The following is a 16,231-nucleotide window of genomic DNA, read 5'->3' on the forward strand; positions in this document are numbered from 1 at the left end:
AAGCAAAATCAATTTTATTCTTTTAGTATCATAGAATTGCCATATTTGATTTAAATATTTTAGAGCACATTTAACTTGCTCCCGAAGAAAATTTTGAACACTTTTAAGAGTATCTTAATTTTTAGGCTCTGTAGATTTTCTGTCATTAGTCTCAATCAGGAGCTACATATGTTATGAATTCCCTCAATATTCCTATAAAACAAGTCAATTTAAGTTGGATAATCATTTTTATTATCTCTTTTGCACTTTCTCTACATTTTTCATGCAGTAGCTTTGAGGTCTTTACTAAAACCATACCTGAATTTTAATTCACTGCTTCTTTAAGAGGTTAGGCAAAGATCCTGATTATATTTGTTTTGTTTTTAACAAATTTATTGGAGTATAATTGCTTTACAGTGTTGTGTTAGTTTCTGTTGTATAACAAAATGAATCAGCTATATGTATACATATATCCCCATATCTCCTCCCTCTTGCATCTCCCTCCCACCCTCCCTATCCCACCCCTTCCCACTAGCTATCTATTTTACATTTGGTAGTATATATACGTCAATGCTACTCTCTCACTTCGTCCCAGCTTACCCTTCCCCCTCCCTGTGTCCTCAAGTCCATTCTCTACGTCTGAGTCTTTATTCCTGTCCTGCCCTTAGGTTCATCAGAACATTTTTTTTTTTTAGATTCCATATATATGTGTTAGCACGCAGTATTTGTTTTTCTCTTTCTGACTTACTTCACTCTGTATGACAGACTCCAGGTCCATGCACCTCAGTACAAATAACTCAATTTCGTTCCTTTTTATGGCTGAGTAATATTCCATTGTATATATGTGCCACATCTTCTTTATCCATTCATCTGTTGATGGACACTTAGGTTGCTTCCGTGTCCTGGCTATTATAAATAGAGCATTGTGGTACATGACTCTTTTTGAATTATGGTTTTCTCAGGGTATATGCCCAGTAGTGGGATTGCTGGGTCATATGGTAGTTCTATTTTTAGTTTTTTAAGGAACTTCCATACTGTTCTCCATAGTGGCTGTATCAATTTACATTCCCACCAACAGTGCAAGAGGGCTCCCTTTTCTCCACACCCTCTCCAGCATTTATTGTTTGTAGATTTTTTGATGATGGCCATTCTGACCCGTGTGAGGTGATACCTCATTGTGGTTTTGCTTTGCATTTCTCTAATGATTAGTGATGTTGAGCATCCTTTCATGTGCCTGTTGGCCATCTGTATATCTTCTTCGGAAAAATGTCTATTCAGATCTTCTGCCCATTGTTTAATCGGGTTATTTTTTTTTTTTTTTTTGATATTGAGTGGTATGAGCTGTTTATATATCTTGGATATGGATATTAACCCCTTATTGGTCATGTCATTTGCAAATATTTTTTCCCGTTCAGTAAGTTGTCTTTTCATTGTGTGAATGGTTTCCTTTGCTGTGCAAAAGTTAAGTTTAATTACGACCCATTTGTTTACTTTTGCTTTTTGTTCCTTTTGCCTTAGGAGACAGATCCAAAAAATCTTGCTACAATTTACGTAGAGTGCTCTGCCTACATTTTCTTCTAGAAGTTTTATGGTTTCAGGTCTTACATTTATTTCTTTAATCCATTTTGAGTTTATTTTTGTCGATGGTGTGAGAAAATGTTCTAACTCCATTCTTTTACATGTAGCTGTCCAGTTTTCCCAGAACCACTTACTGAAGAGAATGTCTTTTCTTCATTGTATATTTTTGCTTCCTTTGTTGTTGATTAATTGACCAGAAGTGTGTGGGTTTATTTCTGGGCTATTAGGTTCAGAACAACAAAGCTTCTTAACATATATTTTAGCAATATTTTTTATATCTATGTAAGGATAGATGTTAAATGATTATTTGAATGAAAGGAAGTTTAGGATGATAATTTATCACATTTTTTCCAAAATGCAGAAATAAATTTTACTCATGGTTATGTTGTTAGGATTACTATGATTTGTCCACCCACTCCTGCTAGTTAGTTTGTATACTAAGTCAGTTCAACTTTGTTTCTAAGGTCAATGGCATATAAATAAGCATTTTAAAACTTCTTTATATTCAGGATCTGAAACAATTTGATTCATCCTTTAAAAAAATAACCATAATAAAATGAAAGGAAAACAAGAAACTTACGTGGAACATTTTATTAAAATATTCACATATGTAATGAAGATAAGGTTCTGATTCAGATTCCATGAAAACATTCAATATATTCCATAAGAAAATTTATTTGTAAATGTAATAATTAGAGTAGTATTCTGAATCCCTCCTATTTTTACTATTGCATGAGTTTCTATCAGATTTCACGGACTGGAATACAAGATCATACTTGATCTTTTTTTTGTTTGTTGGTTGGTTGGTTGGTTTTTCTTTTTCTTGCCACACCATGCAGCACGTGGGATCTTGGTTCCCCAACCAGGGATCAAACCCGCGCCCCCTGCAATGGAAGCGCAGAGTCTTAACCACTGGACCACCAGGGAAGTCCCAAGCATACTTGATCTTGATGGTACTATTTGAGATGATTAGATACAGTCTCCAGGCTTCCTGATGTTGTGTCATATAATGGATTTGAGAAGGAGTATATAGAACTCTAAAGAAAAACACATTGAAAAAAGTTACGATTTTAGGCATTAAAATAAGAGACTTCTTTCCAGATCATGCAGATTGAGGTGAATTTTTAATGGATTTTCACTGCAGTAATAACTAGAGCATCGCCAGCTCCTACTTCAGCACCTCCAGTCCACACTGCCTGAACCACTGACACAGGCCTAGTCTTGGTGTATGCCCAGCGTCCTCTGGTGGCATAGGAGCCACTGCCTCATCCTCACCTCTGGTGGGATGGGGGAATGTAGTGGCCAGGATCTTGACTGCTTCTTTCTATGGTGCTGGTTTCTCTAAGTCTGCTGTTTTGATTATAGTTAGGTTAAACAAAACAAAACAAAAAATTTTTAAAAAACAACAACCAACAGCTTTCAGCTCAGAGAATTATATTTTGCAGTGTATATTAGAAAATCTAAAACATGGAAAGTTGTATAGGACAAACAACCTCATTTCTTCAACAAATAAACTGCAAGGGGGAAATAAGAGAGAGAAAATGAAACCTAGAGATTAAAAGAGACTTAAGAGACATGTCTACCAATTTGGATGCATATACCTTATATGGATCATGATTTTAAAAATATAGCAACAATAACAAAGTATAAAACCCCCTACTTACTTATGAGACAATTGGGGTAGGTTGAACACTGATTGAATATTTGATTGTGTCAAGGAATTATTATTAAATATTTAAGCGTGTTACTGTGGTTACATATTTTTTATGTTCTTATCCTGGTACAACTGAAGTCTGTACAGGTAAAATTAAATGATATCTGGAATTTGCTTAAAAACACTCTGGTTGACACCAAGAGTGAACCATAATGTAAACTATGGACTCTGGGTGATAATGACATATCAGTGTAGGTTCATCAATTGTAAGAAATCTACCCCTCTGGTGGTGGATGTTGATAATGGGGGAGGCTATGCATGGGTGGGGGCAGGGAGTATATGGAAAGTTTTAGGTTCTGCCCTGAACCTAAAACTGCTCTAAAGAAAATTTAGTCTATTTTAAAAAATATCACCACCATTCTGGTGGGTGAAGGGAATAGATGGCAGTAGAGGTGAAACAAGAATGACCACAGGTTGATAATTGTTGACGTTGGCTGATGGGTATGTGGTTTTCATTATACTATTCTCTCAATTTCTATATCAGAATATGAGAATTTTCTCTAAGAATGTTCAGAAGAGTATTTTCGGGGAAGTCTATTTTTCTGTTACAATGTCAGGGAAGGTGCACTTAGTTTAATTAATACAAAGTCATTTGTTTCTGAAACAACAGAAATCAAAATAGCAACAAAAGTCTAGAGCTATGACAGGATTTCTTCCTTAGCCATTCTTAATGGAAAGAAAAAAACATGAAAGAGGAATGATAAATATAAAAATGTCAAATTTAAAACACATTTTAATTCCTTACATCATTTGTAACTTTCAGATACTAAAAGTTAAACTAAGCTAAAGATTAAAAAGATTAAGTTTTCTTTTCTTTAGTAAAAATGAAAATAGGTTTATATTACACCTTCCTACTTTGTCAAGAAGATGTATTACATTTTGTTTCTTAAATATTCATTTATTTATTTGCTTATTATCCATTAAGTAGGGCTACATTTTCATTTTTAGTCTATGACTTGACTGACTTGGCAAATCATCCAAATTAATTCTCTCTGTGTTCTGGGAAATATCTTACTTCTTCCTTTCATTCCTAACAAAACAATACTAAAAGTGTATATGACATCATTATTGAAGATGCAATGCCCTTAATTTCTCCTTTCCTCTTTTTAAGTTATCAGGTAACAGAAATAAAAAAGTCAAGGGTTGTGTTAGACTTCAACCACATCACTCAAAAATACTAGAAACCACCTGATCTGAAACCTTTGCTACTCGGTTTCAGCAACAGTAACAACTGTTTTATGGAGGATTTTAATTAAAAGAATAATAGGAGAAAATGAAAGCTGGCTTTCTACCTGTTCACTTTCACAAGAGAATGAATTTGATACAATATTTCTAAAATCAGATGTAAGGAAGCTTTCATACAGAAGAAGTGATGTGTTATGCCTAATCCTGTTTTATACCCAGATGGATGCTCATATTACCTATTTAAGAAAGGGATGAGAGAGATTTTATTATACTTGCCATTTTCTCTCTAGCCTACTTCATATTGCACTGATAAGGAGTAGCCCTAAAAAAGGCCAAGAAAGATGTAACACACTTCACTTTCTCCTTTCTCTTTCTAAGTTATCAGGTAACGACCCTCACAGCCCACACCTGAATTGAAAGAGAGCACAGAACGCTATTCTCCCTTTTGTGTTTGGGAATAAAATATGAAGAACAGTCAATGAAGAGTTACTGTGAGTAGATGACTAATACTTTGTGGGTTAAACTGATATTTTCCAGATTTGTCAGCTCTATTTGGGTATGAACAGTGACCACAAAGCCATTTAACAGTGAACTGATTCTACAAGCAGATTGAAACCATCCTGAAATGGAAAATTCTCATTGCATATTTAGAGAGACTGAAACTCCTTCCCATCCCACCTCTTTAGTGGAGAAATAACTCCACTAAAACACATCTTTTAACCATGATATGGGAACATGTCCAGACAACACTGTGTGTGTGTGTGTGTGTGTGTGTGCATGCATGTGCAGGCTTGTTCCCCGTTCTGAAACAATACAGTTCATTACCACTTACCTCTGTTTTCTCTGGGTTGCTCCAGTTCCCATAAATTGGATTAACAAGTGCACAGTTAACACTTCTTTTCGTTTTCCTTAAAGCACCCAGGGCCACAAAAAGAAAAGTAAGTATTAAAATGCACCACAGGACATTTTCAGGCTATTATCTGATAGAAATCTTTGGGAGACACATTATCTAGCCAGTGTACTTATTTTTATGAAGGTATTTCCATAAGTAAAGACTTTTTTGCAGGATGCCAAGGCAAACACATTCTTGAAAGTAAATGTAATTTGACCTCTGAATATTTAAATCCAAAAAAAACCCAAGCACATAAAAAAAAGTTGTTCTTAAAATTGATTGCTTAAATATTATTCAAGTAATACCAAGGTGTACAAGATTAGAAAGAACAATGTTATATAAAGTTGAATTGGTTATAAGGAAAGGCCACCTTGAAGTCCCATCGACTCCAAGAGTTGCCAAACCCACCACATCCTGAGGACTATTTTCCATGACAGTGTCTGTCATAGAGATTTGTATGTAGTGCATGTCATAGTATTTAACATTTTAAACAGCAAATTTAAATATGAGCATTTTGAAGAGATCTTTATGTTAGTATTTCCTTTCATGGATCATAGAGGCATGTCCTTGGTAATCTCACATACTGGTCTAGATCTGCATAATTTACTCTGATTAACTGAGCTCCTAAATGATCATTTCCTTTTTATACTTCAGTTACTTAAGAGTCAATAGACTTATCAGAAGACAACTAGCCCTGGTATAGCTGGTCACAACTGATGAAGAAAAAATGCTCATCACAGGAAAGAAATAAATATAACCAGATAACTAAATACATCCTATTGAAGATATAAGGAAAATCCCAAATATGCACACACACACATACACATGCATGCATACACACACACACGTACACATACACATAGTGGAGAATGGAAGACCGATTCCAGGATGATTGCCAGTGTCTTGAGGAGGCAACCAGGAAGAAAAAATATATAATGCATGACTATTTTTGCCCAATCAGAGTATAATGACAATAAATGTTTGTCAGTAATGTACCCTTAAATCCTAAGAGAAAAGATAATAAAGAGGAAGTCTTACTGATTTACTCTTTGAAAAGAAACTGTCAGAGGTATGACCTCTTATTTCATCTACCAAACCGCATGGTCCTCTTCTAAAAAATAACAGTGTTCGTGAGCCCAATAGCATAATCAGGGTAATTGTGTTTGGCTGACAATACATTCTTCCTGTGGATTCAGTGTCTTCTAAGCTTCCTGACCTCCGCTGTTTCTATGTAATTGGCTTAAATATTCAGTAGTTTAACCAGTTCACCTTCATTGCATCTACGTTTTGGTTATTGATGAAGAGGGCCATAGCAGCCATTTTTTGTGAGTTATTTTGCGAAAAAAAAAAAAATCATAGATATACTCTTAAATGGTGAGGCAACAAGTTAATTCCTTAACCACTAATTGAAAACTTATGAGTTGCTCTAATTAAATTGAATGAGTGGTGCTTGATTCTTTGCCTTTTCTCTCTCCAAGACTAGTCAATGTTACGTTCTCAGAGTAGTAAGCTCAGTAATTGGCATAGTTAGAGCAAGAGCCTAGACAGTGCTGCTCTCAAAACTGAGACTGGGTGGGACATGAAGTGGTGTTTTGAAATATGTCAAAATGTGAAAGCAAAGGCTGGTACAGGAGAAACAACATGCAGAGAGGGAGGATTAGAACAAAATGGAAATTAGGAACTAGGTAAAGACGGGACAGCCACAAACACCGACAGCTCAGAAAAATTATTCTTGGCTGAAAGCAGGCATGAAATCGGGAAACAGGAGGAAACCCAAACCATAAGACTAGACAGGACAGATGGTCCAAAGACTGGGCAGGCAACCAGGAACTGGAGGGACAGGCTCGGCTGTCAGGTGGATAGAATTGAGGCACATGCAAGACAAAAGATTTCGATATGAGGTGATTATTTTTGGCTTTGAACTGCTGAGACCCCAGATGACCTAAACCAATATTGGCAGGCAGAAGCCAAGTAAATTGATCAATTTTCCAACCCTATTGATTCAGCTATTGAAGCTACTTTTCGTCTGAAGGATTTTAAGTCTTAAATAATTTTCTATTAAAATTAAGTGGCCAGCCTTTGGGGATTGGGTGACTATAAAGAAAGAAGGGTGATACATAAGTGTCAGGATACGGAGTTGTAATAAAACAAGAAAGGGTCACAGTAGGAGTAGTGGAAGGTGAGCAAATTTGTTTACTTCAAATTATGTTTATTAGTAATCTCAAACTTTTATTTTTCCCAGATCAAGTGTATGTCTCCCAACATTGGATATCCCTGAATTGTTGGGCTTAATTCTTAATGTCTTTCCTATTTAAAAGGTAAAATATTACCCACTGCCCATAGATACTTCCATTAAGAAAAATTTTAAATGTCAACTCCATATATTTACCATTTCAAGTTCTATGATATAATTTTCCACCTTCATCAATTACATAAATTCAAACATAAACAATTTTACTTAAAATGATGGATCCTGATATGAGGAAAACAAAATGTTTGACTATGAAGTTTTCTACCACTTCTAACACTGTATGCTGCAATGATAGTCTGCATTAGGATAAAAAATGCTTGTTTAACTTACTGTATCTGTCATTAGGCAGACAGCTCTTTAAGAGCTGAGGTCTCGAAGAATGGAGCGACCTCTAGGAACCAGCAAGGCATTGACTTAGAAGCTTAGAGTAGAGGAAAGGAAGCTGCATGCATCACATGAGTTTTCCTCCCCTAACTTGTGATGAATTCACTTAAATCATTATTAAGCTCTGGCTGCATCCAATATGTGCAGGCACTGTATAAGGTGGCATTGTGAGGGGGCTAAACAGAGAAAATGTTTCTGATGCAAGTTTCCAATTTAAATTTAGTGAGCATATGAACACCTCTAAAGGAATTGACTTCATGGCTTATTAACTAACAAAATTGTTTTAGTGTTGATTAAAAACATGAAAGTATTTAAAATAGATATCTGAAATCACTGTAGATGGGCAATGAAGAAAAACAAAAAATAAAACTTATCTATGTTGCATCCAGTAAACATGACTTTCACACACCATACACTTCACCCATTTAAAGAATATAATTCAAGTTTTTTAATAAAATTAATTTTATTAATTTAAAAAACTGTAAAATATATATAACAAAATTTGCCATTTTACCCACTTTTTAAAAGTGTACAATTCAGTGGCATTCACTGCATTCACAGTGTTGTGCAACCATTACCATTACCTATTTCTAAAACATTTTCATCAGTAGAAAAGGAAATTCTATAGCCATTAAACAATAAAAACTGTTCTCCTCTTCTTCCAGCCCCTGGTAACCTCTAACTTACTTTATGCCTCTATGAATTTACCTAGTCTAGGTACTTCATATGAGTGGAATCATACAATATTTATCCTTTTGTCTGACTTATTTCACTTAGCCTAATGTTTTCAAGGTTAATCCATACTGTAGCATGTATAAGAACTGCAATAATTTTTATGGCTGAATAGTATTCCATTGTATGCATATGCTACATTTTGTTTATTCATTCAACTGATGATAGACACTTGAGATGTTTCCACCTTTTGACTATTGTGAATAATGCTGCTTTGAACATTGGCGTATAAGTATCTGGGCCCCATTTCAACTCCTTTGGGTAAATAACTAGGAGTGGAATTGCTGGGTCATATGGTAATTCTATTTTAAGTTATGAGGAGGCACCGAACTGTCTTCCATAGCAGTTGTACCATTTTACATTTCCACAAATAATGTATGCAGGTTTCTATTTCTCCACATCCTCACGAACACTTGTTATTTTCTATTTTATTATTACTATTATTGCCGTCCCAAAAGGTGTGAAGTGGTATCTAATTATAGATTTGATTCACATTTCCCTAATGACTAATGATGTTGAGCATCTTTTCATATGGTTATTGGCCATTTGTATATCTTCTTTGAAGAAATGTCTATTCAAGTATGCTTATTTTTTTTAATTGGGTTGTCTGTCGATTTGTTGAGTTGTAGGAGTTTTTATATATTCTGTGTATTAAACTCTTATCATATATATGATTTCAAATATTCCCATTCTGTAGGCTGTCTTTTCACTTTCTTAAGACGCTTTGATGCATGAAAGTTTTTGATGAAGTCCAATTTATTTTTTTCTTTTGTTTCTTATACTTTTGGTGTCATATATAAGAATGCATTGCCAAATCCCAGGTTATGAAGATTTACTCCTATGATTTCTTCTAAATGTTTTATGGTTTTAGCTCTTATATTGAAGTCTTTGATCTGTTTTGAGTTAATTTTTGTGTGTGGTATGAGGTAGGGGTCCAATTTCATTCCTTTGCATGTAGAAATCCAGTTGTCCCAGCAACACCTGTTGAAGAGACTGTTCTTTCCTTATTGAATGGACTTGTCAAAAATCAACTGGTCATAGATATATGGGTTTATATTTGGATTCTTAATTATAACCCATTAGTCTCTATGTATATTCATATGCCAATACCATATTGTTTTGTTTGCTGTGGCTTTGTGGTAAGTTTTGAAATCAGGAAGTGTGAGCCCTCCAACTTGATCCTTTAACAAGACTGCTTTGGCTTTTTGGTGCCCTTGCAATTCCATATGAATTTGAGGATCAATTTTCCATTTCTGCAAAAAAGGCTGTTGGAGTTTTAATAGGCACTGTGTTGAATCTGTAGATTGCTTTGGGCAGTATTGACATCGTGACAATATTGTCTTCCTATCCATAAACTCGAAATGTCTTTCCACTTATTTAGGTTTTCTTTAATTTTTTTCAGTAATGCTTTGTAATTTTAAGTGTAGAAATCTTTCACCTCCCTGGTTAAATTTATTCCCAGGTATTTTATCCTTTTAGATGCTATTCTCAAAAGTGATTGCATTCTTAATTTTTTTTTCTGATTGTATTGCTGGTATTTAGGAGCACACCTGATTTTTGTGTGTTGATTTTGTATATTGCAACTTTGCTGAATTCATTTATTAGCTCTAGTAGCTTTTTGGTGGATTCTTTGGGATTTTCTGTATATGCGTGATCATGTCATTTGTAATAGATTTATTTATTCCTTTCTAATTTGGATGGCTTTTTTTTTCTTTTTCTTGTCTAATTGCTCTGGTTAAGGTTCCTTATTGGTAAACACATTTATCTCTAGCTTAGTGGTGCTATAAAACCTTCATTAATATAAAAATAAATTGTAATGCTAGTGTATGAGGCAAATTATTATGGCAACGTTTGGACAGTTTTGGGTAGAGTCTGATTGTCACTTAATGTGAAACCTTTAGACTGGATAAGTGAATAAACCTTTATCTAGGTTGAAAGAAAAACAAGGTGACAGTGAGCATAGGTGTCACTCTGCATGTTGAAGAATGGCTATCAGGAGGGTTACAAAGAAAGAATGACAAGACAATGCCTGAATTGTTTTTATTGACAAGTCTATACTTCAAAAGAAACATCAATTTACACATATTTTAAGTTTATTAATTAATAATTTTAATCAGCTTTTATAATTTGTTTTACTGAGTATGTCTTATTAATTATTAATTTTATTTACTAAATTAATTGTTGTTTTGGTTATCCATCAGTGGTTTACTTTCTTTCTGTTAAGAACAGACATGTTTTTCTCCAATTTACTGGTATGTCATTTCGTGTGTCTGAGAAACTACTCACACTTCTTAGTCAAATCCACCAAACACCAAGTGGTAGTCCCCACTACCATCTCATGGGAGTAAATCTGTCACAATGTATTCGTATTTAAAAATAGGCTTAGAAAATGTTCAGATGAGCTCAAAACTTTAGCACAAATTATAAAAGTAAGGTGGTATGCCATTTAAGATGGCCATGCATGATGATTCCTGTTACATCCAGGTGGATTGCATTATAAAACTCTACTGTAAAAACCTGTCTACTAAAAAGTATGGAGAACAACACTTTCTGAAATTGGGTAATCCTAATGCAGCTATCAAGGTGATTTGAAGAGATAAACATGATAATTTATTTACCAAAAGATATTTGCTGTGCATGTGTGTGTGGAGGAATTTGCTCTCATGCTTCCACTAAAGAAATGATTTCTATATTTGTTTCTAAATGCTGAAGAACATTCTAAGATCCAAGAAATAACTGTCCTGAGTTAAGGGCCTGAAGGAAAATGATGTCTATAATGTGGTGACTCACTCCTTAAGGTGGTGAAATGCTAGAATGCTGATTATGTTATTTATCATCTTTCATGTTTATTTAAATTTATCCAACATTTCTAGGACACATACTATTTATCAAACACTGTGTTAGGTCCTATACTTACGAAGTTGATCATTATTTGTTCCTGCCTGTAGAATTTCTTTTGGAGGGTGGCAGCTTGCTAGATTTCTGTCTCTTAGATTAAATTACATTTATAAAATGCCTACCACAAGTAGATGCCCACTAACAGTCCAGTGCTATTCTTTTACCTTCTTTTCTTAATCACAGCACCTAATACAGTACCTAGTGCGGCAGGAATCAACTGAATGTTTATAGAAAGGATACCTTAATGAATGCACATAGTCCGAAGGCTTAATGATGGAAAAAAAGCCACTAACCAGCTCTCTACTCTGTTCTTCCATGCCTACTCCCAGCAATATACATCATCAATACTCAGAGAGAAAAGACATTCATTTTTATTATTGTTACCATGGAGTCACATTTGTATTTAGATTTCTGTTCCACTTAGCCCAAGACTTTTAGTGGGCCAGGAGCCTACTTTTGACCTCTGTCTCTTTCCATTTTTGTTTTTTTTTTTTAACTGGTTAAGTGCCAGCCCAGAGGAGCAGCCTGGGGGCTTTCCTGAAGATGAGCAGAGTATAATAGAATAGGGATGGTCCTTCTATCTATTTCATTACATGGAAACTGAAAAAGTCATATTATTGGAGAAAAATTAATTTGGTACAAGTAACTCATTTTACAATATTTGAAAAATAAAGGTCTGTGTCCCTTATATCTCATATATATCTCTGAAAAATAAGAGGTATGAAATATCCATGTATAAATATCAGGGGTTGATGTGAGTTTTCAGGCTATGAAGTATTTGATTTGTTACTGCTGGGGAAAAATGTTTTCTAACCATAAAAGTACATGTGACATATTTTTTTAAAAAAGGGCCCATCTAAATTATGAAATACAATCATTTCACTGGTGGAAATGGAATCCATTTATTCTGGGAGTCATGCCTATTATATTAAATTTTGCTTAGCCTGATAAATGGTGAATCTGGAGTGTCTCAGAGAAGTAAATCTCAATTCTACTCTACTCATTTCCACCTATGTCATTTTAAACTCTTCAATTAGGTTTTCCCAAATGTTTCCAGTCCTAAGACTTTCTATGAAGTCTTTCTGAGTGTGCTAATCTTTCACATAAAGGGAAAATACATTATAAAATCCTAACAAAAATAATATATTTCTGGTCCCCACTTTTACTCATACCTATTTTTAATGTTCATTAAACATATTTCTGTCAAGAAGAGATCTTTTTAGAAATGTTTGTTTCTTTGGGTACTAATAATTTTTTTTTCTCTGTCTCATTATAAAAATTAATGAGTAATGCTCTAATTTTTGCTTCCTGATTTTAGAACCTATAAAAATGAGTTATTCTTTTTTTTTGGTTTGTTCATTTTTAACTTGTAGTAATAGGAGGCGATTGGTGCACTGCATTTCCTGTGCAATTATCGGTGCCAAACGATTGACATACATCATCTTTCTTTTCTCAAAACCTTAGACAAGTTTTATTTTATACCTGGTCTCTGACTGTTTCCAATCCAAATTTTAGCCTGTCTGAATAGACTGTTTTTAAGGAGAGGTATCACACATTTTTTAATTTAGACACTACTTTGTCCTTTTTGTAATGAGAGCAATTTTATGGCAGTTTGCAAAGATAAGCACAATAGAAGAATATAAACCAAGTGAGAAGGGACTTCTCTGGTGGTGCAGTGGTTAAGAATCCGCCTGCCAATGCAGGGGACATGGGTTCAAGCCCTGGTCTGGGAAGATCCCACATGCTGCGGAGCAACTAAGCCCATGCACCACAACTACTGAGCCTGCATTCTAGAGCCCGTGCTCTGCAACAAGAGAAGCCACTGCAATGAGAAGCCTGGGTACCACAACCGAAGAGTAGCCCCCGCTTGCCACAATTAGAGGAAGCCCACACGCAGCAATGAAGACCCAACACAGCCAAAAATAAATAAATTTTTTTAAAAAATAGGAAACAGATAGGAAGTGGAGAAAAGAATTCTTAGAACTGGAAAATAGAGTTGAGCCAGAGGGAAAGAGATGGGGACAGTATATGACATCGGTATGGTAAGAGTCTATTTACTTACTTAATGTAGGATACAAATTTGACTTTAAGATTCTCCAATTAAAATTTAAGCAGGACAAAAGAATCAATCACATAGGTCACACTTTCAAAAAACAAACAAACAAACAAGAAAAAAAACCCCGTTGCTTAGAAGCACATCTTCACCAACTCAGGAGAGAAGACTTTTATGGTATGCATCCTGTCACCATACTCTAGGCTAAAAAGGTAACAAGTGCCCATAACATTATTTTAGGAAGACCAGCAATGGGTTTCGCTAGGTTGTTTCAATAAATATCTTTCAAAATATCAGACTGAGACTATGACAAAGTGTGCCTCAGTAAAACTATCTAGGAGAGGGTGGTAGCAAGAAGGGAGAGGGATTAAATGGAACACTTGAAGCACAACAGTGTGTTAGAGAATTTGATTTGGGGAGCATTTTTTTTTTGGCTGCACTGTGCAGCATGTCGGGTCTTACTTCCCTGACCAGGGATGGAACCCAGCCCTTGGCAGTAAGAGGAAGGAGTCCTAATGACTGGACAGCCAGGGAATTCCCATGAGGGGCATCTTAATATGGTTGTGTTTATCATAAAAAAGCCAGCACCAAGATTACAATTTGTAGTGTGTAATTACAGTGTGGCACATTAAATCTGTTATAAGATTCTATAGATAGTAAAACTGTCACTGTCTGCAGATGACATGATACTTTACATAGAGAATCCTAAAGATGCTACCAGAAAACTACTAGAGCTAATCAATGAATTTGGTAAAGTAGCAGGATACAAAATTAATGCACAGAAAGCTCTTGCATTCCTAAACACTAATGACAAAAAATCTGAAAGAGAAATTAAGGAAACACTTCTGTTTACCATTGCAACAAAAAGAATAAAACACCTAGGAATAGACCTACCTAAGGAGACAAAAGACCTGTATGCAGAAAACTATAAGACACTGATGAAAGAAATTAAAGATGATACAAACAGATGCAGAGATATACCATGATCTTGGATTGGAAGAATCAACATTGTGAAAATGACTATACTACCCAAAGCAATCAACAAATTCAGTGCAATCTCTATCAAACTACCAATGGCATTTTTCACAGAACTAGAACAAAAAATTTTACAATTTGTATGGAAACACAAAAGACCCCGAATAGCCAAAGCAGTCTTGAGAAAGAAAAACAGAGCTGGAGGAATCAGACTCCCTGACTTCAGACTACACTACAAAGCTATGTAATCAAGACAGTTTGGTACTGGCACAAAAACAGAAATATAGATCAATGGAACAGGATAGAAATCCCAGAGATAAACCCATGCACATATGGTCACCTTATCTTTGATAAAGGAGGCAAGAATATACAATGGAGAAAAGACAGCCTCTTCAATAAGTGGTGCTGGGAAAACTGGACAGCTACATGTAAAAGAATGAAATTAGAACACTACCTAACACCATACACAAAAACAAACTCAAAATGGATTAAAGACCGAAATGTAGGGCCAGACACTATAAAACTCTTCGAAGAAAACATAGGCAGAACACTGTATGACATAAATCACAACAAGATCCTTTTTGACCCACCTCCTAGAGAAATGGAAATAAAAACAAAAATAAACAAATGGGACCTAATGAAACTTCAAAGCTTTTGTAGAGCAAAGGAAACCATAAACAAGACGAAAAGACAACCCTCAGAATAGGAGAAAATATTTGCAAATGAAGTAACTGACAAAGGATTAATCTCCAAAATATACAAGCAGCTCATGCAGCTCAATATCAAAAAAACAAGCAACCCAATCCAAAAATGGGTGGAAGACCTAAATAGACATTTCTCCAAAGAAGATATACAGATTGTCAACAAACACATGAAAGGATGCTCAACATCACTAATCATTAGAGAAATGCAAATCAAAACTACAATGAGGTATCACCTCACACTGGTCAGAATGGCCATCATCAAAAAGTCTACAAACAATAAATGCTGGAGAGGGTGTGGAGAAAATTGAACCCTCTTGCACTGTTGGTGGGAATGTAAATTGATATAGCCACTATGGAGAACAGTATGGAGGTTCCTTAAAAAACTAAAAATAGAACTACCATACGACCCAGCAATCCCACTACTGGGCATATACCCTGAGAAAACCATAATTCAAAAAGAGACATGTATCACAATGTTCATAGAAGCACTATTTACAATAGCCAGGACATGGAAGCAACCTAAATGTCCATTGACAGGTGAATGGATAAAGAAGATGTGGCACATATATACAATGGAATATTACTCAGCCATAAAAAGAAACGAAACTGAGTTATTTGTAGTGAGGTGGATGGACCTAGAGTCTGTCATACAGAGTGAAGTAAGTCAGAAAGAGAAACACAAATACCATATGCTAACACATATATATGGAATCTAAAAAAAAAATGGTTCTGATGATCCTAGGGGCAGGACAGGAATAAAGATGCAGATGTAGAGAATGGACTTAAGGACACGGGGAGGGGGTCGGGTAAGCTGGGATGAAGTGAGAGAGTAGCATTGACAAATAAACACTACCAAATGTAAAATAGATAGCTAGTGGGAAGCAGC

General features: G+C 35.1%; 1 protein-coding gene across 1 annotated transcript in view; it reads right to left on the bottom strand.

The window, feature by feature from the left end:
- Positions 1 to 2,513: 2,513 nt before the first annotated feature.
- The window catches only part of MALRD1 (MAM and LDL receptor class A domain containing 1), a 612,855-nt gene continuing 599,137 nt past the window's right edge, over positions 2,514 to 16,231 (bottom strand). Inside the window, exons 39-40 of the mRNA XM_036841268.1 lie at positions 5,289 to 5,364; positions 2,514 to 2,594 (exon numbers count right to left, since the gene is read on the bottom strand). Coding sequence (XP_036697163.1) covers positions 2,514 to 2,594; positions 5,289 to 5,364 — 157 coding nt within the window. The remainder of the gene's footprint in view (positions 2,595 to 5,288; positions 5,365 to 16,231) is intronic.

The sequence above is a fragment of the Balaenoptera musculus genome, chromosome 2 (assembly GCF_009873245.2).
Source record: "Balaenoptera musculus isolate JJ_BM4_2016_0621 chromosome 2, mBalMus1.pri.v3, whole genome shotgun sequence".
NCBI classification, from domain to species: Eukaryota; Metazoa; Chordata; class Mammalia; order Artiodactyla; family Balaenopteridae; genus Balaenoptera; species Balaenoptera musculus.